This window comes from Balaenoptera ricei, chromosome 19 (genome assembly GCF_028023285.1).
Source record: "Balaenoptera ricei isolate mBalRic1 chromosome 19, mBalRic1.hap2, whole genome shotgun sequence".
Taxonomy (NCBI): Eukaryota; Metazoa; Chordata; class Mammalia; order Artiodactyla; family Balaenopteridae; genus Balaenoptera; species Balaenoptera ricei.
This window is the reverse complement of record NC_082657.1, coordinates 63,607,201-63,633,843: the sequence shown is the minus strand read 5'-3', so window position 1 is coordinate 63,633,843 and position 26,643 is coordinate 63,607,201. Positions and strand designations below refer to the sequence as shown.

The following is a 26,643-nucleotide window of genomic DNA, read 5'->3' as shown; positions in this document are numbered from 1 at the left end:
ATCTTTTCATGTGCCTGTTGGCTATCTATGTGTCTTCTTTGGAAAAATGTCTATTCAGGTCTTTTGCTCATTTTTTGATTGGGTTGGTTTGTTTTTTTGATATTTGAGTGTGTGAGCTGTATCTACATGGTGTGTGTGTGTGTGTGCGCGCACGCATATATACACACACATACACACAGACACACACACACACACTCACATATATATATTTTTTGCCGCGCCACGAGGCTTGTGGGGTCTTAGTTTCCTGACCAGGGATTGAACCCGCGCTCTCAGCAGTGAAAGCGCAGAGTCCTAACCACTGGACCGCGAGGGAGTTCATGTTTATATATTTTGGATATTAACCTCTTTTCCGTTGTATCATTTGCAAGTGTTTTCTCCCACTCAGTAGGTTGTCTTTTTTATGGTTTCTTTTGTTATGCAAAAGCTTTTAAGTTTAATTAGATCCCCTTTGTTTATTTTTGCTTTTATTTCTTTTGCCTTTAGAGACAGATCCAATAAAAATATTGCTATGATTTATGTCAAAGAAAGTTCTGTCTATGTTTTCTTCCAGGAGTTTTATGGTTTGTGGTCTTACGCTTAGATCTTTTAATCCATATTTAGTTTATTTTTGTATATGGTGTGGGGAAATGTTCTAATCTTTCATCTTTTATATGTAGCTGTCCAGTTTTTCTAGCGCCATTTATTGAAGAGGCTGTCTTTTCTCCATTTATATTCTTGTCCCCTTTGTGGTAGATTAATTGACCATAGGTGCACGGGTCTCTGTCCTGTTCCATTGATCTAAGTATCTATTTTTTTTAAATCAATTAATTTATTTTTGTCTGTGTTAGGTCTTTGTTGCTGCACACAGGCTTTCTCTAGTTGCGGTGAGCGGGGGCTACTCTTCATTGTTGTGCATGGGCTTCTCATTGCGGTGGCTTCTCTTGTTGTGGAGCACTGGCTCTAGGTGCGCAGGCTTCAGTAGTTGTGGCACGTGGGCTCAGTAGTTGGGGCTCGCGGGCTTAGTTGCTCTGCGGTATGTGGGATCTTCCCAGACCAGGGCTCAAACTCGTGTCCCCTGCATTGGCCGGCAGATTCTTAACCACTGCGCCACCAGGGAAGTCCCTAAGTGTCTGTTTTTGTGTCAGTACCATACTGTTTTGATTACTGGAGCTTTATAGTATGGTCTGAAGTCAGGGAGCATGATACCTCCAACTTTGTTCTTTTTTCCCTCAAGATTGCTTTGGCAATTAGGCAAAATTTGTGGTTCCATGTAAATTTTAGGATTGGATTATTTGTTTTAGTTCTGTGGAAAATGTCAGACATATTTTGACGGGGATTGCATTAAATCTGTAGATTGCTTTGGGTAATATGGCCATTTTAACAGTATTAATTCTTCCAACCCAAGAGCATGGGATATCTTTCCGTTTCTTTGCATCATCTTCAAATTTCCTTCATCAGTGTTCTATAGTTTTCAGAGTATAGATCTTTCACCTCCATAGTTAAGTTTATGACTAGGTATTGGGTTGGCCAAAAAGTTCGTTCGGGTTTTTCTGTAGGATGTTATGGAAAAACCTGAATGAACTTCTTGGCCAACCCAGTATTTTATTCTCTTTGATGCACTTCAAAATGGGATTTTTTTTTTTTTTTTTTTTTTTTTTTTTTTTTGCTTTCTCTTTCTGATAGTTCATTATTAGTGTATAGAAAAGTAACAGATTTGTGTCCTTAACTACTTAGGTCAGTGTTTCTGAAGTGTCCTGACAGCTTCTCATCATTTAGAAAAACAGTCTATTTCTGTCTTTGCCCTTAACAGACACCCTGGAAACGTGTTCACAAAATAACTCTTCATGAGATGGTGTGTGTGATGCCTCCTGATATTTTCTGTTCTGTGTTATTTCACTTTCTAACAAGTGGCTATTGAACATGCTAAAACAATTGTGGGACTGAGTGTGGTTTTGGAAACCCCCAGTAGGTGAGCTGTGTCTGCAGGGCACGTTCCCAGAGTTGCTCTCACTCTCATGTTTCTCCTTTGATGAAATGTCTCTTCACGTCTTTTGTCCACTTTGTAATTGGATGTTTGTTGTTTACAGTTGTTTTGATTGTTGTTTATTTTTTATTCATACGAGTCCTTTGACTTGTGATTTGCAGTTTGCCTTTTCATCCTGTGAACTAGGTCTTTCACTGAGCAGAAGGTTTTAATTTTGCTGAGATACAGTTGACCAGTTTTTCCCTTTGTGAATGGATGGTACTTCTGGTGTCGTGTCTAAGAACTGTTTGCCTAGCCCGAGGTCTTAAAGATTTTCTTCTTCTTTTTATTTTTCTACAATTTGTACAGGTTTTCATACTTTTTTTTTTAGATTTATACCTGAGTATTTCATTTTTATTTGACGCACTTGTAAATGGTATTGTGTTTTATTTCTGTTTCCACATGTTCTTGCTGATTCGTAGACATGTGGTGGATTTTCGTGTGTCGATCTGGTATTCTGCAACCTTGTTGAGCTCACTGTTTCTAGGAGTTTGGTAGATTCCTTGCAATTTTTTAGTTAGACAGTCACATCATTATCACATAGAAAGTTTTATTTCTTCCCTTCCAGTCTGTTTGCCTTTTATTTCCTTGCTTCCTCATTCACTGGCTGGTGCTTCCAGCAAGATGTCCAGAAGCAGTGGTGGGAGGGCAGCCGTGTCCCGTGTCCCACCGTTAGGGGTGATGCTGGCCGGCGATGCTGTCCACCTCCTGCTCGCTCTGAGGGGTTCTCTGGACCCTGTTGGCGCCGAGAGTCTCCATCGTGAGCCTTGATATCTGTTAAATACTTTTTCTGCACCAGTTGTTAGGATTGTGTGAGTCTTCTTCTTTGGCCTGTTAATGTGGTGGATTGCCTTGATCGGTTTTCAAACACAGAGCCAGGTTTGCATGTTTCTGACACAAGCATAGCCGCACCGGCCTCTCTAGTCGCCTTCTCCATGTGGTGACCCTGTGGGGCCCCCTCTGGTCCCGGTGCTGGATCTTCCCCCCTTTTGTCCCGCAGCCGCCTGGTGGGTGGGTGTAGTGCCCGCCCAGGGCCACTTTTCCCATCCTGTCCCTCCCCAGGGCTGTCCTCCTCTGGGTTCTCAGTCTGCTCTTTCTCTGGCTTGTGCTTTTGTCTCCGTGGAGCGGCCGTGGAGGTGTGTGGACTCGTCCCTTGCTGTGCTCTTGGTCACCAGGTTGTGGGGCTCTCGGGGTGCCGGCCTTTCCCTGTCTTCTCCCCGCATTTATTCTGCAGCTTGGTCCCTTCTCTCTAAGACATCTTTTTCCTCCTCTGTTTTTAGCCGCCTTCACCCCCAGCTTCTAGAGCTGTGTGTTCACCGTTAATTGATCAGGTTTTCATTTCCATTCTGGCCGCAGTTACAGTGGCTTGTGTGCTCTGTGCAAGGGAGGGGGGTCTCGCCGCAGGCTGGAGCCTTGAGCTGCTGCCCCATTGTGTCCAGGGAGCTGCACTTCTGCACAGGGCGTGGGGCCCCGTGAAGGGAGACCGTCCTGGGACAGGGTCTGGTAACTAGCCCTCCACTTTCTAAGCGCCTGCCAGGTGTAGCTGGTACATACCTTGTGTTTTAAACTTTACTATTGTGAAATGTAACATAATATCCAAAAGTCTGCAAAATAAAAATGTACAATTTCATTCTCACAAAAAAACACCCATGTGACCTTGGTGTAGAAAACTCCAGGTCACACTCCCAGACATGACTGCCCATCCCACCCTCCTCCAGACGTTTACAATAGTCACCGCTTGATGTTTTTAATAGTCTTGTCCGCTGAGCCTGCATCCCTCAGCACTGTTTTCAGAAACTTAGGGAAACATACAATGTAACTTTTTTTTTTGCCTTGACTTGTGAGATGGTTGGGTTGTTGCAGGCTCCCACAGGGGCCGCTGGGGCATGCGGTACAGGCCTGCATCCTGCGCTGGAGTGGCCTCTGGGTGTCGCCCCAGGAGCTGTGGGCTGTTGGGCGCACGTGCGCGGTGGGTCCTGTGGCTCTGCTCGCGCTCCCATCAGGGTGCGTCGTTTCCTCTGCTCTGCATCTTCGCTGATGTTTTGTAGCTTATTTTGGTTTTTGTTTGCATTTTCCTGTTGGTTAAAGAAGCTGATCATTTTTTCATCTGGATTTCCTCTTCTGTGAAAGGCCTGAGTCTCACTTCCATCTTTTGTAGTGGACGTTTTCTCTTTTCCTTACTGATTTGTGGGAGCTCTTTATAGATGCTGGATAAGAGATTTTTGTCAGTTATGTGTGTAGGAAATACTCTCTTCTCTTTTGTGGGAAGGTGACCTTTAATGAACAAAACTTGTTGTTTTTAAAGTGGTAGAATCTGGGCTTCCCTGATGGCGCCTGCCAATGCAGGGAACACGGGTTCGAGCCCTGGTCCGGGAAGATCCCACATGCCACGGAGCAATGAAGCCCGTGAGCTACAACTACTGAACCTGTGCTCTAGAGCCTGTGAGCCACAACTACTGAGCCCACGTGCCACAACTACTGAAGCCCGCACGCCTAGAGCCCATGCTCTGCAACAAGAGAAGCCACCGCCATGAGAAGCCCATGTACCGCAACAAAGAGTAGCCCCCGCTCGCCGCAGCTAGAGAAAACTCGCGCGTAGTAACGAAGACCCAACGCGGCCAAAGATAAATAAATAAATAAAATTTAAAAATGAAGTGTCAGAATTTTCAGACTTTGCCATTATGGTTAGTGTTTCCGGTTGTGCGGGCTCTTTCTTTACCTTGAGATTGTGAAGGTGTTCTCTACCCTGTTGTCCAGCAGCCTGTTCTCCTCTGGCCTGCAGTGTCTGGACTTGGGTTCTTTGTGGGGGTGAGTGGGAATCGCCTTCATTTCTCTGCGTGGACTCTGCCGGGGGGCGCAGGTGGGGGGCTCCTTGGTCGGAACACGGGTCACCGTGCACATGCGCTTGGCCTGTCGGTTGGCCCTTGTCAGCATCAGGCTGTGTCAGTACGTTCTTCAGCTTTTTAACTTTGACTTTAAATTTTTAAATTAGTATTTATTTATGCAATTTGAGGTCCTTTCCTTTTCATTTTAAGTTTATTAGCATGAGTTCTTTCTGGTTTTTTTTGGAAGGAAGATTTATTTATTTATTTATTTATTTATTTATTTATTTTTGGCTGCGTTGGGTCTTTGTTGCTGCGCGCGGGCTTTCTCTAGTTGTGGCGAGCGGGGCCTACTCTTCGTTGCAGTGCGCGGGCTTCTCATTGCGGTGGCTTCTCATTGCGGTGGCTTCTTGTTGCGGATCACAGGCTCTAGGCGCGCGGGCTTCAGTAGTTTGTGGCACATGGGCTTTAGAGCAGAGGCTCAGTAGTTGTGGCACGTGGGCTCAGTAGTTGTGGCTTGTGGCCTCTAGAGTGCAGGCTCAGTAGTTGTGGCGCACGGACTTAGTTGCTCTGCGGCATGTGGGATCTTCCCGGACCAGGGCTCAAACCCGTGTCCCCTGCATTGGCAGGCGGATTCTTAACCACTGCACCACCAGGGAAGTTAACAAGTTCTTTCTTTTTTTTTTTTTTTTTTTTTGTTTATTTATGTCTGTGTTGGGTCTTCGTTTCTATGCGAGGGCTTTCTCTAGTTGTGGCAAGCGGGGGCCACTCTTCATCGCGGTGCGCAGGCCTCTCACTAACGCGGCCTCTCTTGTTGCGGAGCACAGGCTCCAGACGCGCAGGCTCAGTAATTGTGGCTCACGGGCCCAGCCGCTCCGCGGCATGCGGGATCCTCCCAGACCAGGGCTCAAACCCGCGTCCCCTGCACTGGCAGGCAGACTCCCAACCACTGCGCCACCAGGGAAGCCCAGTTCTTTCTTTTTTAAAGACCTTTTCCTTTTTTTTCTTACTCCAATTTGGGCTTCTGTACAGGAGTCATTTTATGGTTTCCCAGCCCCTGCTCCTGGTTTGCACTCATTGTTTCCTGACAGCAGGTAACTTCCAGCTGGGTTCCCTTTGCCCGGGAGCCTCTGTACTGGTGCTCAGCTGCTGGGCCCTGAGTCCCTTACACACCTGGGGGTTCACAGTGAGGACCCCACAGTAAACTTTACTGAACTTTTACTGAAAAGTAACTATTTTATAAAAGAAAACAGAAGTTTAGTGAGAAGAGTGGCATTGTTTCATATAGCTGCAGCTCTTTCTAGTACCTGGCACCTCTACTCCATCTGTTGCATTCTGCGGTTTTGCTTAAAGTGTGTGAAAACGATCCAGCCTCTCACAGACACGTATAGGGAACAGGGAGTCGCCTGGGAGCCTCCACGTGAGGGTGGGTTCTCCTCTGACTGGACTCGGGGGATCTGAAGACCCTGGGGGCTCCCTTGTGAAGCATTGGTCCCCTGAGGTGTGTGGGTCTCCCCAGTGTGGATGGTCCGTGATCACCACCAACCTCATTTGACCTGTCTTCAGGCTGGGTGCTAGGAAGCTAATGGAAGGGATACAAGTTTCCCAGAATTCATGTGAAAGCTCAAATTTTATTGCTGGCCATAACTACTGTTAGTTTTCCTTGAGGCGATGGCCTCAGTTTGTTCATTTTTGAGAAAACACCTACCAGTCCTTAATAATCATAGCTTGTCTGGGAGAGTCTTTCAAGCAGCAGTTGTGCCCCATGAAAACGCAGCCGGTGTGGCCACAGCCCCGCCGCAGCGGCTCTTCCAGAGCCCAGTGCGGTCCCGCCAGCCCCACCGTCCGACTGCTCAGAGTGTCAGGAGGACAGGGAGTAGGGTTTGCAGAGGGACAGAGTGGACGATGTTTGCTGCTTTATCGAGGCAGCAATAGGGACGCTGGCTGGCTCACCGCAGCCATGTGACAGCGGGTGCTGGGCCACGCTGGCCAGAGAGGGCTTGGGGCGTCCTGGGGCCCTCGGGTGACACCGATAGGCCACAGTCCCTTGTGGAGCCCAGGATAGTGCTCTGGGTGTGGTCTCTGTCCAGGGAGACCTTACTTATGGACACAGAAATTCTAATTCCACGCAGTTTTTCTGGGTTACAAAATATTAGTCTTGATTTTCTTTGTCCCCCAAGGATTTAAATTCAGACCGTTCTTGGAGCTCAGCTCTGATCCGGCGGGAGAGGCTGGGCTGTGCCTGCGGCTGCCCTTGACCAACCCCCCACCCCCAGGCTTGCAGGAGGGGGAGGGGCAGGGGGGCTTTTCTGCAGGCTTGGAAGTGCCTTTCTTTTGCTGTTACCCTGGTTGCCAGTGTGGCTACATTTGGTGTTTGAGTCTGGAAATCGTTTTTTGGGACCCTTGCTGTGCTGTGTCCGCGTCCCCTGCACTGAGGCCCCCGTGCGGGAGAGGCGGGGCTCAGTGGCCTCCTGCCCTTTGGCTGCGGTCCTGTCCTGGGCTGTTGTCTCTTGTTCCTCCTCGGGCAGTGTCTCTGCCTTGCTATGATAGTGGGCTTTCTGGATCGCTTCTCTAGGACTTAGCGTTTTCTCTCGTTTTAAAATTTGTGAGTCTTTTCTTCTGTCTCTGAATTTTTCTAGACTCTCCTGAAGCCAGGGTTGCTGCTGACTCTGTCTCTTTTGTAGCCCCTGCTCGCCCTGCTCTCGTGTGTGTGTGTCCCTCCGGGCCCCGCTGTGAGGGGCTGGGGTGGTGGTTCCTGCTGCGGGCGGCGCTCTCAGCCTCCCTCCCGGGTGCCTTCTCTGCCCCTGTGGTTGCAGCTTGTGGGGACAAGGCCGCTGGGGTGGGGGGTGGGGGTGGGGGTGGGGATGGCTGGCACAGGTCGGCAGGCGGTGGGCCCTCATCCCGCCCCATTGCGTTCCCTCCTGGAGCTGCTGGGCCGGGCTCTCCCTGTCCGTGGATTTGGGGCCCACGGTGCCGTGGCCTTTTCCACTCAGGTTCCAGCTTTGATCCCCATGAGGCCAGTAAAGTTGCCTTCAGATTCCCCCTCGTGTCTTGCTTTTTAGCTTGTCACTCGCACAGGCAGGAGTTTGCTGCACGGCGGGTGTGGCAGGGGTGCGGCCACCCATCTTCCTCAGGGTTAGTTTGGAGGGAGCCTCTTCCCCAAGCGTAGCGCCTCTTGCCCACGGAGAGGGACTCGCAGGGTCGTGTTGTGTCGGGAAGGAGGAGGATGCCATGGTCGGGGCAGTCGCTTATTGCGGTGCCCGAGGGGCTGGGTCTGCCCGCGGCACTCAGAGCGCCTTTGGGGAGGAACACGCCTCGTTGTGACACGAGGCCTCTTGACAAGGATGTCTGTCCTGCCAGCCCCTCTGAATGGACGTCTCCCCGGGCCCAGGACAGGCAGGCGGGAAGGAGAGGCTGCCCAGCGGAGGGGTGCAGGGTGGTGTGGAGCCCGAGGGGCTGGGCAGCCTCAGGGAGGGTCCCGCTGGGCAACTAGGGGAGAGGACAGACGTGTGCCTGTGGGACCGGGACACAGCTGGGGCGGACCTGGGCCCGTCGAGCCCTGTCCCTCCTCAGGAGTGAGTGGAGACCTGGCACTCGGGGCCAGCTGCCAACACGGACGTCCTGGTGAGGCGCGGGCCTCCTCCATCAGCTGGTGGATCATGCCCAAAATGACGGCAGTGGCGAGTGTCTCCTGGTGGCAGGGACATGCCAGAGCCCGGGTCGGAGACGTGCACGCGGTTGTAGGGTTGAAATTTCACGCCGACGACAGCAGCGGAGCAGGAGGCGCTAGAGGAGCCGCAGGGTCTGCAGGTGTTTCCAGAAGCTGGGGGTGCGCCTGGGGGGGCCGCCATGGGCGCCGAGGCCCTGGAGGAGCAGGCCCCCCTCTTGCCCCCAGCCTCTGGGCAGCTCATGCAGGGCTTCCCAGGAAAGGCCAGAGCCGACGCGGGGCACTTGGTGACATCAGCTTTCGAGGCCTGGACCGGCCCTCCACGTGCCCTCCTGGTCTGGACGCGGCGAGGTCGGGGTCCTGCACTCGTGGGTCTGCTCGGCGTCCACTGCCTGGGCGCCACAGACTCAGGGCCTTTGCATCTGGGAGCAGGAGGGTCGAGCGTCCCATGGCTCCTTGTCTGGAGTTTCCATCTTGGGAGCAGGCAGTCAGGAGTTTTTTAAAAAATTTAACTTCCGGATAATCTTTAAATTTCTATGGAAGCATTGCTGATGAGTTCCCAGATAGCCCTGAGATTCAGCAGCTGTCCTGAGTCAGGCTCTGACATGCCATTCCTCAGGCTGAGACAGCCCAGTTTTGTAGTGGAAAACTGGAAGAGAGCTTGGAGTTCACAGTTTCAAGCACTGATAGGAAATCATTTCCAGCCACAGCCATGGGGAACGTGTGGAGGCAGACCCGGCCCACCTGCGTGGTGTACTGCGGAGGAGGTGTCAGGAAGTGGCGTGGTCCCTCCACTGACTACAGTTAGATGTGTGTTGGCCAGTGAAGAACCAAGGGGACACTCTGGGAACCTTTTATCCGTTCACGTGGAAAAGGAGACAGGTTCTCCGGAGGCTGGTGAAGGGCGGGTCGGAGCTGCCACTCCAGAACGCTTCTGAACAGTGTGTTTCCAAAACCATACAGAGTAGAGGCTGTTTAATTCCGGGTGAGTTACTTGCAGAAAACCTCGTCCAACACAGCAAGGCACCAGAGGTGTGATCTGGTTTGTATGAACTCTTTTCTGAGTCTGACTATGAGGAGGATGTCTGAGAGGAAGGCTTTCAGGAAGACGGAGTGGATGTGCTTTTCCCTGTTTCCTCTGCTAAGCGCAGCCAGCACCCCGGATGTGAGGCGTGGCGCAAGCACAGGAGGACGGGGTGGGGAGAGCTGTCCACGCCGGGCAGGGGCGGGGCGGGTCAGCGTGGCCACAGGCAGAGACGACGCCACGCACAGGTGCAGAGAGCCTGGCTGTGCCGGCAGGGCCGCCAGGGAAGCACCGGGCTTGTCGGGAGCAGCAGGCAGGATTGAGAGGCGAGTCGGCCAGAGTCTCCGCCGGGGTCTCCGTGGGGAAGGCGGCGGGCGGAGTGGACAGTTCCGTGGGCTGTGGGGTGGTCTCTGGTTACCTGGTAGCTGGGATGCTTTATGTTCGGGGGAGTCATCGGCTTGTGTGTGAGAGGTAGGTGGGGTGGTGGGTGGTTTTGTGGGGGCTCTGCCAAGAAAGGGCTGGCCGTGGTGGGAGGGCAGTCTGTCCCCAGAAAGCAAACTGAAGATGCCAAAACATCATAAAATACAGAAAACACGATAAACACAGCCTGTGTCTTGGGAAATGCAGGGGTCAAGGCCTCAGGCCCATGTGCAGGAGTGGGCACCTGGCATCCTCCGGGCATTCCCCAGCGGTGTCACTTGCCTGCCTTCTGGACATTCTACTTGCGGGAGTTGGGGAGTTCGGGGTGCTGGGTGCTTTCTGAGTGGCAGAGTAGCCCTCATCCTGACCTTATGTTGGGGGTGAGGGCAGGGGGCCGAGAGGGTGGTGGGCGTGATCCCCTGGACCTTGAGGTGTGACCCTGCCCATGGGCAGAGGGCGCTGCCGCCGAACATGTGTGGCGCCTGACCCCCGGAGCAGGGCCCCGTGTGCTCCCTGGGGTTCTGCTGTTCTCCGTCGTGGGGGGTGCACGTGCCGCTGCCGGGGCTGCCTGCCGGGCCGGTGCATCAGGAGCAGCCCCTTCAGAAGGCTGCTGCATCCGTGCATCGTGCATCACCGACTGGAGGCACCTGGGTTTCATGTGGGGTCACCGGACCTTAACCCCGTGTCCTCTGTTTTGAAGCAGACGGTTGACGATGAAGCGATGGCGGCGTGAATGAAGGCTTGGTGAGGAGGAAACGATGCCCAAGGGTGGGTGTTCTAGAACCCCACAGCAGGAAGAGCGTTCCCTGAGCAGCGACATGGTGGAGAAGCAGCCCGGGAAAAAGGTGAGCTCGCTCCTCCCCCACCACGCCGCGTGGGCCTCGTCTGGGCCCGGGGGAGGGCTGGGGTTGTCTCTGTCACTCGTCCCTCTGCAGTGGGCGACATCTGTGCCGGGAGACCCTCTTCGGGCGGCAGTGGAGGAACTGCTGTGGTCTGGGTGGCTGTGGAGGACACGTCTGGCTTTTTTAAGGATGTGTTTGTTATTTGGGGGCCAAAGTGGAGCTTTAACCACTAGGTCCATGGACAGAAATCGCTGTCTGAGCGAACCCCAGTTCGGCCCCACGGTCTGTCCCTCAGGACCATGGGTTCCTGCCATACGGTTGCTGGCAGACCGCATCTGACGGTAGCCATGCGAGTGGTCCTGACTTGAAACACTGCTGGGTAATTGTACTCCTTGTTTGCTTGTTGCCAATGTGAATAGGAAAATGGGTTGTAAATCTGCATCCTTGTGTCCTGTTAATGTGCTGGTGCCCTGGGCTCGGGGGTGTGTGCTGGGTGCTCCACAATCTGTGACCCCCAGTGCTCCCTCCAGACTGTTCTTAGAGGGAGCCCCAGGCTGGTCTGCGGGAGTTACAGACTCACAGGCTTCCTGAGGGAGGGCCCACCTGCAGAGGTGGCCTTGCCCGTGCTCTGCGTGGGGTGCTGTGGCCCGTGCCCTGGCCCCCCTTGATCCAGGAGGACGCTCAGAGGTGCCCTCAGTGTGGAAGCTGGATGTGGCTTGTTGCCGCTTTGTCCCGCGGTTTTACGGGCAGGTCTGGGAAGAGGCCTCGGGCTCCCTGCTCCTCCCAACGCTGGGAAACTCTGGGAGCGCTGGTTCCCGGAATCCCAGAGGGATCCACCGAGGAGCGAGTAGGAGGCCACATCAGATGCTGAGTTCACAGGAAGGGTGGCAGGGGCTGGGGGCCGTGGATCCAAAGCCCCTGGGAGTCCCAGCTCCTCTCGGGGCTCCAGACAGGCCTTCTGGTGGCAGTGAAGGCGTCAGGGTATTGCCGTCCCGGGTGGACTCCTGCGGTGCCGGTGACGCTGGGGATTGCTCCCTGTCTGTCTGCAAGGGCAGAGAGGGAAAGAGAGAAAAAGGCCCGAGGAACAAGCTGTGCCTGGCCGAGGAGCCAGCCCCGCGCCCTGCCCCGCTCTCTGCGGGACGCCGGGCTGAAGCACGCGCCACCCGCCGCGACTCCCTCCCCTCCACAGGGCAGTGCCGTCCGCCCTGGGCGCTCCCCGGGCATGGCTGTGTGACACCACGGGTGTCCACGCAGGTTTTGCAGGGGAGGGACAGGCCAGGCCTTGAGAGAGAGGAGCTCCCTGACTGGAGGGGGGAGGGCAGCTGCGTTCAGCCAGATGACAGGGCCGTCCGTGGAGGAGGCCCAGGAGGTGCGCACGGAAGCCACGGGGCGCGCGCCTGAGGGGGCCAGGCTGTGGCCGGAGCAGCGTGCAGAGTGCTTTTGCTGAGCGCTGTCAGCCAGCGGTCGGGCGTGGAAGTTTAAAAACACATCTATGGTAGAGTGGCATCAAAAATACAGACTCTTTAGGGATTGATTTGATGAAAGATGTGCGCCCTGAAACCTGCAGAACTTTGCTGTGGGAAATTCAGGCAGGTCCAAGCCGCTGGAGAGGAGCAGGGCTCGCGGGCCAAGGGCGGCTCCATAGTGTTCAGATACCAGCGCTCCCCAAGCCCGTCTCGTAGAGCTGTTGTGATGCGGTCCAAGCCTCTGAGGGCTTCTGGGGAGAAACTGATAAGCTGCTTCCAAAGTGTGTATGGAAATGCAGAGGACCTGGCATAACCACAGCCATCTTGAAAAGGCAGGAGGGAGTCGGAGGCCCTCAGCCTTGGCTGTGAAGCTGCGGGGTGGTGGGGACAGGTGCACACCCGTCCTGGGGAGCAGGGTCCTCACAGGCACCCAAGTGTGTGCTCAGCTGCTTTTCTACAAGATGCTGAGGCTGCTCCATTGGGAAAGGATCATCTTTTCAGCAAACGAAGGTGGGACAGTCGGATCAACCTGTTTGTGCTGTTTTTGGTGGCTGATATAGAGTCCTCATTTCTACTGGATTCTGTCGTTGTTGGTCGTTTACAGATAAGCCTCAGTTCATCATAGTCGAGGTGGTTCCAGGGCAGGTGTGTGGGGTGCGGGTTAAGAGCGAGCCCTCCTCTCTCTGTACGTGGTGTGTGGGAGTTGACTGAGCATCCGTGGGGACACTGGTTGCTGGGCCGCAGGCTGCACCTGTTTCCCCGCCCTGGCAGTTTTCAGGGTGTGCCAGGGTCTGACACAGAGGTTGAACTGATAGAGGTTGAACCTGATAGAGGTTGAACTTGACGTCTAGATATCCTTTTAGCTTTGAGGAAATAAACACACTGTGGAGTGTGTACGGTTGGTCCCTGTGACGGTGCCTGGGTACTAATGAGGGGGGCTCAGCGAGGTCTGCCCCGCTCTGCTCTGGCTGAGGGTTAAAAGCTTTCGGTGAGCACTTTCAGTGAAGTAGAAGTGCACATTTCATTTCTAGAACCTGGGATAACGATGATCCAGACCAGGCTCTCGGGACACCCCCCCCTCCCCCGCAAGCAGCCCCCGCGGTAACACCCTGCCCCCACCCACAGGGGATGTGGACTCATGGCGGGGATCTCTGCTTCCTTTCGATGGACAGGCCCTTGCTGTTGGAAGGAGGCTCTTCCTCTGTGGCTGTGGGGCGTCCATCGGATGGACGTTCAAGCAGCTTGTGCCGCTTCCTGTGCTGATACGTATCTGGATTCTTTCCAGTCCAGGTGTGATGTGAACATACATACACTGGGGTTTTTCTGTGGAGGCAGCAGATAGGGTTTAATAGTTCGTCAAAGTGACTGCACAGTTCTGCACCCCCAAAGCCTAGGTCAGGTGGACCCATCCGTGCTAACACTTGGTGATGTCAGTTTAATTTGCTTTTTTCTGTCGCCTCCTGGTCTCCTGTACCGTCCTGTACACGTTCTCCGTCTGTGATCCATCTGGACTCATTTTTTGTTTTGTGCTGTAAGGGAGGGTCAAGGTTTATTTTCTTCCCTGTGGATGTCCACGTGGACATTGTCACTGGGAAGACTGTCCTTTCCTGCTGGCTTGTAGCGGAGCCCTTGTCACTAGTCAGGTGGGGCTCAGCTTCTGCTCTTTGCTCTGAACCTTTGGCCCTTGGGCCCAGGACCACCTGTTGTGACTCTATAATTGTACAATCTTGATACCTGGCAGTTTAATTTGCCCAACTTCATTGTTCTTCAGAATTGTCCTTGCTACTTTTGACCCTTTGCGTTTCCATGTACATTTTGGAAAAAGGGTTGATCTCCACGAAAAGCCTGCTGGATTTTGATTGGATTGCTTTGAATGTAAAGATGAGTTTGGGGAGATTTGCTGTGCTAACAGTATTGAACAGTGTCCCATAAGTGGGCCTCCATTTTTATCAGTCTAATTTCTGTTCTCTCAGTAATGTTTGTAATTGTCTATGTAGAGGACTTGAACACCTTTTGTTTGATTTATTCCTATGTATGTAATGTCTTTCGATATTAATATGTCATATTTCAGCATGATTTCCCAATGGTTTATAGTATATAGAAACCAATCACTTTCTGTGTGATTGAGCTTCTCATTCACTTACTAATCTGAAGAGTTTAATTGTAAATTCCTCTGGATTTTTTCCTGTGTAAAATCACAGCATCGTAAGATGAATACTCCTTGTTATCCCTCAGGAAGAAGAGGGGGGCGGGGCTGGCCCAGTCTGACCGTGGAGGAGACCGCCCCCCTGAGGCGTGTTGTCACGGTGGGGCGCAGCCCGCCGGCATCTTCCCACAGCTGTGGAATGTTCCGTCTACGGCTGCATTGGAGTGGATGCACCCATTTGCCTTTTGATAGGCGGTTGCTCTTTCTTTCTTTTACTGTTATGAACAAAACTGTGAGTTTGTGTGGCACGTCACTTACTCCCCGGACTTTGTTAGAAACTCTGAGTGGCCCCAAGCAGCGTCCGAGGCCCACTGCTCTGCCGGTCCAGTCAGCCATTCTTGTGGGAGTACTGGTGTTGCCTCCTGGTTTTAATTTGCGTTTTCCCAACGCCGAACACCTTTCCAAACGTTAACTGGCTGTATGGATATTTTCTTCTGACAAGTGCGTGTTCAGATCTTTTGCTCATTAAAAAAAAGGTTTAGTTTTTCAGTAGATGTGGTGAGTATAAGCATTCCTGACTTGAACCCCCTCTCGGGGGCGGCACCCCATCTTCTGCACCAAACTTGTGTCAGGTGGGGGACGTCCCTCCCCACAGTGTGCTGGGAGTTGGTCTCAGGACCTCAGGCCTTTTCTGCAGCTGTGGAGATGATCATAATTTTCCATCCTTTTTTTTTTTTTTTAAAGCATTTTTAAAATATTTACTTATTTGGCCGCACCATCTCTTAGTTGCAGCATGCGGGATCTTTAGTTGCGGCGTGCGAACTCTTAGTTGCGGCATGTGGGATCTAGTTCCCTGACCAAGGATCGAACCTGGGCCCCCTGCATCGGGAGTGTGGAGTCTTAGCCACTGGACCACCAGGGAAGTTCCCGTCCTTTATTTTCTTAGCGTGGTGAATTACATTGATTTTTTAATTTCTTGCATTTCTGAATACGTTGTTATTGTGATTTGTGTTATCTTTTTTTGTGTCTGTCGATCAGATTAACCAACTGGGCCAGGAGTTTTCTTGGTGGCAAGTTGCTTATTACAGTTTGGGGCTTTCACTGGTGGGTGCTGTTCTCCGGGCAGGGGCGGCGGTGGGGGGAGGTACGTGCAGGTGGTGACAAGCGGGCCTGTGTCCTGGCGCCCCTGGCACCGGCTCCGCCGAGGCTCGGGCTCTGCCTGCTGGTCCCTCTTCGCGCTCCAGGTGCCCTCGGAGCTGGCAGTGTGTTGTGGCGGAGTCCCCCTGGTCACCCAAGGGTGTCTCATTGCCTGCTGAGAGTGGAGGGCACGGCGTGGCAGTCAAGCGGAGGACTCTCAGGGCCCTGGGAGACAGGACTCGCGCCGCTCAGGGCTGAGCGTCCCCTCCCAGGAGCACCCGACGCCCCAGTGCCATGAGGGCTGCTGTGAGGGCCGTGTGTTTGCCTCCGCCTCCCCGGGGTGGATTCCAGAAGGAAAGCCTGCCGCTGGAGAAGGAGCCGCCTGGCGGTAGCGGTGCCGTCCTCCATGTCAGCAACGCAAATTGGCTGGCCCGTGCGGTGCGCTGCGGGCAGACGAGCCGGGGTGCTGGGTAGCCTGAGGCTCCGCTGAGCGGCCCCCGCCCTCAGGGCTCTGCGTGCTGCCCTTTCCGGGCGGGGCGTGTCACATCCCGAGCCCCCCACCCCCCCAAGGTGGCGCTTCCCCCGGTTCTGCAGACGGTGACAGGCGAGGCAGACGCCCGGCTGGACCTCCCAGGTTGAGGCTGGAATTCGGGCTCCTGGGTCCTTACAGGTCAGCAGGGCCGGGAGCGATGGCCACACCCGGCCGCCCTCCAGCCAGCTCCTGCTCTGGGCTGGGCCGCCTGCACTGGCTCTGCTCCGGGGCTGCTGCGGCTGCAGTATCCGTCCCAAAGACGGCCCCGCAGTGTCACAGGCCTGTGGTGGCCAGAGGTGGCTCAGGCACAGGGCAGGCGAAGGACGGCACGCTGGAGGGGAGCCGGCGTCTCAGGGCAGACATACTCCCGTTGGGTGGGAGGCCGGGCCCCTTCGTCCACGGTCACGGGGAGAGTTTCCAGTGGAGGGCGGGCTCCGTCTGTCAGCAGGCCCCTCTGAAGGTGCGCCTTCCCCGTTACTGAGTCCGTCTCTGGGAACACGAGGAAGGAGGCAGCGAGGTGGCAGGGCCGTGGGTGCCTCTGAGCCTGGTGGGCAGGAGGGGTGTCCATCGCCCAAATAAGAGACTTGCTTTCCTGGCACGTGAAGTCCTGGTAGACCTGAGGACTTTGAGAATCTAACTTAGGGCCAACGTCTGAAAGCGTCACTCTCTTTCCCAGGATAAAGATAAAGTTTCTCTAACCAAGACCCCGAAGCTGGACCGCAGTGATGGCGGGAAGGAGGTGAGAGAGCGAGCGACCAAGCGGAAGCTGCCCTTCACTGTGGGCGCCCATGGAGAGCAGAAGGACTCGGACACAGGTACCCCCGGCGCCCCCGTCCCGCCCCCGCCGCCCCCGTCCCGCCGCACAGGCCCGGGAGGGGGGACTCGGAGCTGACAGGGCAGATCCCCAGGCAGAGAATTCCCAGGACTCGGACACAGGTACCCCTGCCGCCCCTGGCGCCCTCGTCCCGCCGCACAGGCCCGGGAGGGGTGCTTCAAAGCTGACAGGGCAGGTTCCCAGGCAGAGAATTCCCGCCAGTGCGCCAAGAAGCCACGTTCCCCCAGCCCCAGCCTGCCCGGGGCCTCCCGTGCGTGTGACCACGGGCTCCTCTCCCTCAAGGAGAGCCTCTGGAGAGCTTTACATGGGAGGATAAACATGTTTCCCCTCAGGGCTACAGCAGCACGTAAATTAAACCCAGTTGTTTGAAATAGAGGCCAAAGGGAGCTGTGAAAATGGGCAGGAACCATGCAGTCTCCCTGCGCGTGCGCGCGCTGCAGGCGTGCCGGTTACCTCCGTGTGGTGCGCGCACTTTCAGGTTGGTTCCGTCTGAGCTGCTTGCAGGGACACGTGCTGGGTCCAGGCAAGAACCTGGCCCCTTTGCCAGCCGGCTCACACTCCTCCTCTTGGTCCTGGTGTCCTGGGCCTTCCCCGCCTGTTGGTCATCTGACTGCAGACCCCCTGAGCCAGGGGCAGGTGCGGGGTGGATCTGCAGAGCCGCGAGGGGGGCCTGGGTCCCCCGGTATGCAGCCACGGGGGAAGGAGCAGAGGTCCTGCCAGGACCGGGAGGAGGGCAGGGGGGCTTTGCTGCACGTGAGGGTTTGTGTCCAGTCTCAGGAAAATGGCAGGTACAGAAATGAGATAAATGTGAGAGAACGGGGAGAAATGGCAGGGGAACAGCCTGGAATGAACGTCTTCACTCACAACGCCTCCTGCAGGGGGCGCCCCCCAGGCGGGTGCCCCCCGGGCCCGCAGCCACTGAGCAGAGACCTGGGGTAGCTGCAGGCTGGTGAAGCAGGTTGGGGGGGTTGGTGGTGCCGGCTGGGTGTGGCTGGGGTCCGGGACAGGCAGCTCAACCTCGGCGGGGTCCTTCGCAAGGGGAGGGGGTGGGCCGGGGAGGAGGGCAGAGGAGGTGGGAGTCCTCCCAGGGACCCTGTGCCTCAGGCTCTGGGTGCAGAAGAGACAGGCCAAACTCAGGCTTGGGTGCCCGAGCCAGTTCTGGTACAGGAGGGCGTGGCATCGCTGTTTGGTTGCCGGCTTCCAGGATGTTGGGGGTCTGCAGGTCCGTGTCCTCCTCCGAGATGTTCCTGCCCGCTCCCGGGAGGACTGCTGCCTGAGCACAGGCGGGCGGGGCGTCCTCTGGGGTCTCTGCGGTGTGCTGGCCGTGAAGGCGGCCTCCAGCAGGCCTGGGGGACGGTTGGCACCTCAGCACGAGGCTCCAGGCAGGTGGGAAACTGAAGAACGTTTTGCAAGTGGGATTTTCCAGGCAGGGACAAAGTCTAAATACATGTAAAGTACAGCATTTGTCCTTTCACTGTTTATTGTTTATCTCTTTGGGGGCCAGTTTTACTGTACCATTGACCCTTGAACAGCACGGGTGTGAGCTGCATGGGTCCGCTTATGTGCGGTTTTTTCAGTACACAGTGTGGGAGGAGGAGGGGCCTTCGACTGGGGGACTGTGTCCTGCCTATCCCCCCCGCCCCCCCGGGGTTCAGGGGCCGACCGTGCAGCTTTCTTGTACATCTGCTTTGGTCATGTGGCAGAACTGGTCTCCAGTAACTGGGAGCGTCTCATCTTTCGGGCCAGGACTGGGCACCTCGCCTACAGCCCTGGTCACTGACCCCTCCCTGCCCTTCCTGGTGAGCGGCTGCCTGGCCGGGCGGAGTGAAGCTCTTCCCCCGAGAATCCGCGCTTGCACCAGGTGCCGCCTGCCTGCCCGCCCGCCCCCAGGGCAGATGGGGAGCCTCTTGTACAGAAGTGCCAACTCTGGTTAGCGCCGAGCTGGGGAGGCTGAAGGTCCCCGTGTTCCCACGTCCCCTCCCTGCCTGCTGGCTCCTGCCGTGTTCCTCCAGTGCCCCCTGCTGGGAAGATGCAGCCTGGCGCTCAGGCGACGGTTCCAAGTGGCCAATAGCGAGTTTCTCCGGCTGTGCTCCCTGAGACGGGGAGGCTGATGAGCATCCCCCGGAGACCCCCAGGCTCCCTGGGAGCATCCTCCTGTTTGCTGGTCCCCAGGAGGCCTGCAGCGCTTAGTCAGGGCTGGGGCGTCCTCCCTGGAGCTCGGGCCGCCAGCGGGCAGGCGCCTGCAGGCAGGGAGAAGGGGGCCCTCCTGCCCGGTGCCAGTCTTGGTGGGACCGGGACCTGCTTCAAATTATACTTTGCTGTCTGCTTCTTACGTGTTTGATTTCCCCGCAGCATACATGTACACACACCTGCTGCTGAGGCCTGTGTGGATGGAGCCTTGCGGGCTTCTTGTCAGCCTGGCAGCAGTGCTCCCGCCTCCCACCTGGAGCCCCCAGGGCCCTTCAGAGAGGGGCCTGTTGTCAGCTCCCAGCGTTTCTTTGCTTCTCCTTCGGGCTGGCTCTGCAGGGAGGGTGTGTGAGCAGCTCACCCGTCAGGGCTGGGATCTGGGGACGGAGGCGGTGGGCACGCAGCTCCCCTGGTGGGCAGGGCCTGTCGGGACTCCTGCTCAAGGCTGCCCTGTGTGCAGGGACTCACTGGCGCTGGGCTCTGGGCACGCCACCTGCCAAGTGCCGGAGGCCACGTGGCTGACCATGCAGGGGCTTGGCCGCCTGCCAGGCGTGACACGCTGTGAGTCGCTGGTTGGGAGGGCACATGCCACCCACACCGTGACCCTGGAGCTCTCGGGACCCCAGAGCGGGCAGGACTGGTGTAGGACGCTGGCCACCTCCACCCCAGGCCAAGTCGAGAGGGCGTAGCTGGGCCCACTTCTCTCTGGTCTGGGTCAGGGTGGCCGCTCCACCCGATGAACTCCCGGGTTTGGGTGTGGGGAGCTGGAGGGGTGGTCGGAGGCCCCCAGGCAGGCTGGGAGCGGCGGGATGGATGACGCTGTTGGTGCGTTGCTGGCGGTCTGGATTACGATTTACTGGTTCTGATTTACTGCTGTAGTGAAAGTTGGGGTCAGTGGTTGGGAACCCCTGTTGTCCAGGCCCTTTATGCCAACCTCACCTCCGTAGATTCTGGCCTCCTGATCATGGTCACCTGTGGGGCGGCTCTGTGGTCGCCCTTACCTGGAGCTGGAGCAGCCACTGCGGGGGGAGTGAGACGGGGGGGGGGGGTGGGTCCAGCCTGTCCCTCTCAGGCCGGCGACTTGCTGAAGGCCACACAGACCGCTCTTTCTTTAAATGATCAACGCCGGAAATTTTTTTAAAAAGGAAAAGGAGGAGACATAGAGCAGGAAACCGGAAGGAAAGCCGATTGTCACCACAGCCTGAATGATGGTGCCTGTGTGGGTCCAGTGGCGCTTGGAGGGTCGGAGTGTAATGCGGGAGGACCCCGTGCAGCCCGTCACCTGACGTGGTGTCTGTCACATGTGGACTGTGCCTGGGCCAGTTTCTTGGTCAGAAGCATGTGTTTGTGACTGATCGTGCAGGTCAGGCCCTGTGTGGTGTGGAAGGTGTGCTCTGAGGCCGAGGGACAGGACGCTCTCGGGACAACAGGTCCCGGTGCCGACCACCCACCTCCCGTCAGCCTGCCGTGGGCCGAGCCCTGCAACTTCATAGGAGACAGAGGACCTCCTCCGCCCCCTCCCCCCCACAGGGCGGAGCCCTGACGATGGTGACATCTGAGGAGAGTCATAGATTTCCCACTTTCGGCCACGTGGTATGCCCTGGCTGTCAGCCGCGGGGCTTCTGGTGGCAGTGGACGGGCTGAGGGCAGCCGTGCCCGCCGACACCTCCGGCTGGAAGACGCCGTCCTGCCCCCATGGGGCTGGCCCTCCCTGGGCCTCTGTGCGCCTTCCTAGGGCCCAGAGCGGAGACGAGGATTGGACCTAGAGATGGCCACGGCAGGAGGAAGACACCTGAGCAGACACAGAACAGCGTCCAGAAGATCAGGCAGAGTTTTCACAATGTAAAACAGAGCACAAGGCAGCAGAAATGATTGCTGAAACGAAGCATTCAGGGGACGGTTCTAGCGCTTACCGGGTCCGCCATGAGCAGGATGAGTGAGCTGGACGCTGCTGAAACTAAAGACGCCGCCTTGACTGAGGCACAGAGGAAGCAGGAGAGCTGCCAGCCAGGGTCCAGCAGGAGCACACGGGGCCGCCGGTGTCTGCGCAGGGTGCGGGCTCCACGCGGAGCGTCGTGTGGGACCACGGGACTGCCCGAGGGGCCGCGGAAGGCGGCCGGAGGGTGTCTGCAGACCACGTCCCCGGAAGCCAGAGGAGACCTCCCAGAAGCTCACTCTGTGTCTTTGCTGCCAGGATTCGCCGTGACTCGGGGAAGTTCTCCACTGGACGCTGTCAGTTTTGCTGGGGAGTGAAACTCCCCAGGAGGAGTGGACTCTGGATGCTGGGTCCTGAAACAGAGGCCCTCAGGGCTGCGCCCTCTGCAGGCCCAGCCCCAGAAGAGGCCACGGGGACTGTGGGAGGAGAGCAGAGGTGTGTTCCGGGGGCAACAGGAACAGCATTTAGGGGGAAACCCAGGGATGGCCTGGGGGGCTGGGGACCCTTGCATCTGCTAGCTGGGTGACCGTGTCCCAGAAAGAGAGGATAAACATGGCCCCGATTTCACAGAGGACCAGCGAGGTGACCGAGCGTGAGAATCAAGGCGCCGTGGACATACAGGCCGAGTCACACGGCTGTGCGTTGCTTTCCTCACGGTGAGGGGACTGTCCAGGCTCATGAGACTGCCTTCCCCCCATTACCCTGGGAAGACGGCACCGCTGGCGTCCCCGGGGAACGAGGGGGCAGGGTGAGCTCCAGCCCCTGTGCCTCCACAGCACCCTTTGGCCTCGCTCACCACTCACACGGACCTGCCAGTTTTCCAGTCTACAACTTGACGCACGCCGCCTGGGCTTCGTGTAACTTCTGTTCTCTTCCGGTTGGATGTGAGAAGCAAAACCTTCGCAGAGCGCTGAGGGAGCTGGGCCGTGGCCCGGGCACCTCCTCTGCCGCGTCCCCGTCCCTGCACTGGCAGGTGGGGCCGTCGCCCACCCCAGGGCAGGGCAGGAAGGAGGCTCTGCAGGTCTCACCTGGGTTGACCCCCGGGTTGGCCCTTGCCGACAGGACGCAGTGGCTGGGCAGGAGGACCCTTCTGCAGCACCAGCGCCCCGGCCTCCGCTCCTCTGTGGCCGGGGTTCCGTGGGCGCCCGCTCCACCCGAGACTCCCAGCCCGGCCAGACGTGGGCTCTCCAGATCCCGGCAGCCGTGGCACCTGTGGAAAAGTACACTCCACCACCGAGAAATTGGCGTCTCAGGAGATGGGATTACATTTGGGGTTTTTTCCTGTGTTAAGCCTGGGGAGACCAGAGGGTTAGTCTGTTCTCCTCCACGTGTGGGGTGAGCAGGGCCCTTGGGCAGGTGTGGACTCGTGCTGGGGTTGCCTCAGCCTTACAGCTCTCCCAGCCCCTTCCTGAGACCACAGGCCGGTGCCACAGGGCCCAGCTCTGCAGCTGGCATCAGAGTCTCTGGGCAGAAGTTGATTCTTCGCTGCCACTCGACAGCAGCGCAGGCAAGGCCCTCGAGGCACCTCCCTGGCCCTGGGCGTCCACTGCCTGCACGGTCACTTGAAGACAGAGGTGGCTGTGGCCTTTCTGCCGGGTTCCTCTGGCGTCTTAAATCACGGGTGCATCTGTCCTGAAGACCCGTGCGCCGCGGAGAGGGGGGCTGGTCTGCTTGCTTCCACCCCTGAGGTGACCCAGTGTCCTCCGCAGATGCCACCCACAGCCCGGCGGGGGGCCGCGGGGTGACGCGCTTCGCTGAGGTTCTGCTTCCGTCCTCTTCTCTGGGGGCTTCGTGTCTCCACCGCCCCTGGGCAGGGGGGAGCGGGGAGCCCCTGAGAGGCCAGACGCCCCAATTGTCTGAGGCCAGGCTGTGCTTCCCGGGAGGTTGGGCAGAGCAGGGCCCAGGTCACAGGGCACAGGCAGGGCCACACGGCCTCCCCCTGCCCCGATGCCCAGACCCGTCCGTGTGGCACTCCGTGGGAGTGCTTCTGAGCCAGGCCCCTGCCCGGGTCCGGCCGCTGCCCCAGCGTGGCTTCGTTTCTCGGGGCTCCTTGAAGCTGCTGGGTGCCAGCTGTGCCCTGTGCAGAGGCCTCCTTGAAGGGCCGGGCCCCGGGGGCCATGTGCCGCCCTTTGCTCACTGCTTTTGCCGGGTTGTGGGGGAATTCGGGGCGGGGGAGAAGGCGAGCGGGGTCCTTGGTCACCCCTGAGGAGCGTCCTTTCTGAATTTCCTCCTTGCTTGGGCGTATGCCTTGTGCATTGGTTAAAAACCAGTTGTTGCTGGTGGGGTGGCCTGTGGTGCTTGGGGGTTATCACCTAAGATGCACAGATCAGCATTGTCAGCAGATCACAACTTTAGTTTTTAAAAAGGCAGTTTAAGGTACTTTTTAAGGAAATAACAGTTTTACAGAAAACTCTTTGTAAGAAAATGGAAAGCGTGACACGCTTGTGGGGCCTGAGGTGGAGAGCAGCCCAGGGTTGTACTTCTGGGAGTGGAGAGGTCGCCCCAGCCCTGGGACACGGAGAGCAGGGAGAGCCCCTCAGAGACCCGGGCCCCGTGGCGACCCAGCTTCCCTCCCCGAGGTCCGCACCTGTGACCTAGGCCCCCCGTCCCCGGGCTCCCCAGAACGACAGGGCCGCAGGGGAGGGTCTGGGACTCGACGGAGCCCCGGTTCCTGTGAGTAGGAGGGTGAGTGTGGAGCAAAGTGAGCTTCTGACTCCTGATCCGTGGAGTCGGGGGTGTCTTCTCTCTTCGTCCTCCCCGCCCCTGTGAAAGAAACGGCGCAGTGTTTCTGCCTGAGGCCGGCAGGGTGTTAGGTGAGGGGCCAGAGGAGCACAGTATGCTTGTCGTGAGGGGGCGCCGGGCTGGCCCCGTATCTCGTTAGTGCTCTGTGTTGATGCCTTTAGATGCCTCCAGCTCAGTCCACGCCGTGGTACTGCAAGGCTGGTTCGCTCCTCGAAGCGCCATGGCATGAGATGGAGGCTCCTAGAAGCAAGAAGAAAGGTACAGTACCGCCCAGTCAGCCTTGACCTCTCCGCGGGTCTCTAAGCTGTGTTTGCATTTTCCATCTGAACTCTTTGGAGGCGGGGTGGGGCGGAGGACCTGGATCACAGACGCTAGGAGTTGCTAGACCGAGGCCCGTCCTGCGTGAGCCGCCTGGCGCGCAGGGCACGGTCTGGGGAGGCGCCTGGAGCAGTGGACGGTCGGTGGGGGCCAGGCTTGGCTTCAGCGGCGGGTGACGAGGTGTCGGAATCGTGTCCCCAGCACAGCTGCTGCCGGAAGAGGTGATGACGGGCGGCGTGCGCGCTGCCGGCTGCCCCTCCCCTCTCCCGCAGGCTGTGAGGTGGGGGCCCCCGTGCTGCCAGCTGAGGCTCCGCAGTCAGAGGGCTCCGTGGCATGAAGTCTCCCCTCTCTCCTCCACGCCTCACAGAGAAGCAGGGTCCTGAGCGGAAGAGGATTAAGAAGGAGCCTGTCACCCGCAAGGCCGGGCTGCTGTTCGGCATGGGGCTGTCCGGGATCCGCGCCGGCTACCCGCTCTCGGAGCGCCAGCAGGTGGCTCTCCTCATGCAGATGACGGCCGAGGAGTCTGCGAACAGCCCAGGTGAGCCCTGGGGGCGGGTGGTCCTGGGGCCCGGGAGGCCCTCCTCCGGGACGGTGGCCCAGCCCCGCAGGCCCCTCCCGGTAACCTCCGCCCATCCTCTCCTCGGCCTGCAGTGGACACGACACCAAAGCACCCCTCCCAGTCGACAGTGTGTCAGAAGGGGACGCCCAATTCTGCCTCAAAAACCAAAGATAAAGTGAACAAGAGAAATGAGCGTGGAGAGACCCGCCTACACCGGGCGGCCATCCGGGGGGACGCCCGGCGTATCAAGGAGCTCATCAGCGAGGGGGCGGACGTCAACGTCAAGGACTTCGCAGGTGAGAGCTCGGAGGGAGGGCCGCGGGGCAGACCCCCTCTTACATGGGATGATCTGCTCTGTGTGTCCAGAGCTGTGCACTGAGAGAAGAGCGTATGTGAGACCAGGAGGCCTTCCCATGTGGAATCCTAGGTTTTCCCACGGCCCTGGGTGTTGGACCCAAACCTAGTTTAGCACCTCTTTTTTTTAAAAAAAAAAAAAAGCAATTTTCCTAAGTTGCATTTTTCCAAAGCCCTGGGATCTGTCCAGGGGGCAGCTCCGTGTGCGTGCCGACGTGTGCAGCCGCTCCCCGCGAGGCCTCAGCGCGTGCTCACGGAGGCCCTTCCAGACCCGCGGCCGTGGCCGCGCTCTGCCTGCTTCCCTGGCTGCAGACGGGGCACATCCTCCCTGTGTGTTGACAGGTGACTCGGGCTGAGGCTGCCCCTTGTGACCCTGTGTTCATTGATCCTGTACCCTTGTCAGCTCGGTGGGCCACGTCACCCTCGCAGCTTCTTAGTCTGTAGGGTTAACCACTAGAGGTCACGAGCAACCCAGAGGCGCCCAAGTAAAGACCACTTGGCACTTCTAGGCTGGGTGCCCACCAGGCCTCTGTCCTGTCCTTAGCGCTTCCTGAGTGCCGCCCAGAGGCGGGGGTGACCTTCCCGAGGGTTAAGTCACGTACGTGCTGAGTGTCTGTTTCCAGGCTGGACCGCACTGCACGAGGCCTGTAACCGGGGCTACTACGACGTCGCGAAGCAGCTGCTGGCCGCCGGCGCGGAGGTGAACACCAAGGGCCTGGATGACGACACGCCCTTGCACGACGCCGCCAACAATGGGCACTACAAGGTGGGCGCCTCCCCGCGGACCCCATGGCAGGCCTGCCGTCAGACTGTGCACGGGTCCATAGCCGCCTGTTTCTCTGTCCTTCCTGTTTGCGGGGTGACCAGGAAGTGAGTCTTTGACAGGCCCCACCTCCCCCCAGCCCAGCTTTCTCATCCTGGGTCAGCACCTGGATGGCCTCTGGCGCCGTCTGTGGCTTGTGTGTCAGGGCCCTTGCTCTGGCCACTCAGGTGTGGTCGGCCATTAGGAGGTGAGTGGCCATACCCAGGGGAAGGGGTGCTCTGTCTGTCCTCGTCCCTGTGCTGCTGCCAGAGCCGGCAGCCTGGACGGGGGCAGACAACGTGGGGTGAGCAGCCCAGGAGCCGCAAGCACCTGGGGCACGTCCCCTTCGGTCCAACGCAGCAGCCGCACGTGCAGGTGAGGGTCTGGCCGCGGTCATTGCCACGCTGTCCAAGAGGCCCCTGGCCGGAGATGGGATGGCGCGCGGGATGAGGACACATGGCGGCTGCTGAGTGTCTGGTCTGTCGTGGCAGCCCCGCTGGTCACTGTAGGCAGGTGTCAGGGAACCGGCGGTGTGGCCAGTGTGAAAATGACGCGTCGGCGCAGGGAGAGATGGGGAGGTGCTCTGGGCTCAGGGTGCCGAGACGCCTGGGACACCTGAGCGCTGATTACAGAGCTGATGTCCGGAATCAGTTAACGTTTTAGGGAAGATGATGGCATTATGGGGTTTTTGTTGTCACTGTTTGTTAAGAGCCATTTTAGAGAAGTATGCTGAAAAACTTTATGAAATATCTGGGATTTGCTAAAAACAACTGGGGCAGGCAGACACTTCCCTGGTGGTCAGTGCTTAAGAATCCGCCTTCCAACACAGGGGATGCAGGTTTGATCCCT

The 26,643-nt window shown here is 57.4% G+C and overlaps 1 protein-coding gene and 1 long non-coding RNA gene across 11 annotated transcripts in view; one reads left to right on the top strand and one right to left on the bottom strand.

Moving 5' to 3' along the window:
* Positions 1-26,643, top strand: part of ANKRD11 (ankyrin repeat domain containing 11) — a 164,415-nt gene that overhangs the window by 122,295 nt on the left and 15,477 nt on the right. For 5 of the 10 annotated variants that reach the window (XM_059906099.1, XM_059906100.1, XM_059906098.1 and 2 more), the window contains 5 exons: positions 10,642-10,783; positions 16,738-16,876; positions 24,447-24,617; positions 24,731-24,934; positions 25,616-25,758. In XM_059906099.1, coding sequence (XP_059762082.1) covers positions 10,697-10,783; positions 16,738-16,876; positions 24,447-24,617; positions 24,731-24,934; positions 25,616-25,758 — 744 coding nt within the window. In that variant the 5' untranslated portion in view covers positions 10,642-10,696. Of the gene's footprint in view, positions 1-10,638; positions 10,784-16,737; positions 16,877-23,922; positions 24,020-24,446; positions 24,618-24,730; positions 24,935-25,615; positions 25,759-26,643 lie in introns of those variants that run through there. The other 5 variants (XM_059906093.1, XM_059906095.1, XM_059906097.1 and 2 more) reach the window with 2 other exon arrangements.
* Positions 6,439-25,576, bottom strand: LOC132354287 (uncharacterized). The gene is made up of 4 exons (XR_009499222.1): positions 24,119-25,576; positions 20,997-24,001; positions 17,350-20,875; positions 6,439-11,823 (listed from the first exon to the last, which is right to left on the bottom strand). It is a non-coding gene; the product is annotated as an uncharacterized LOC132354287 (long non-coding RNA).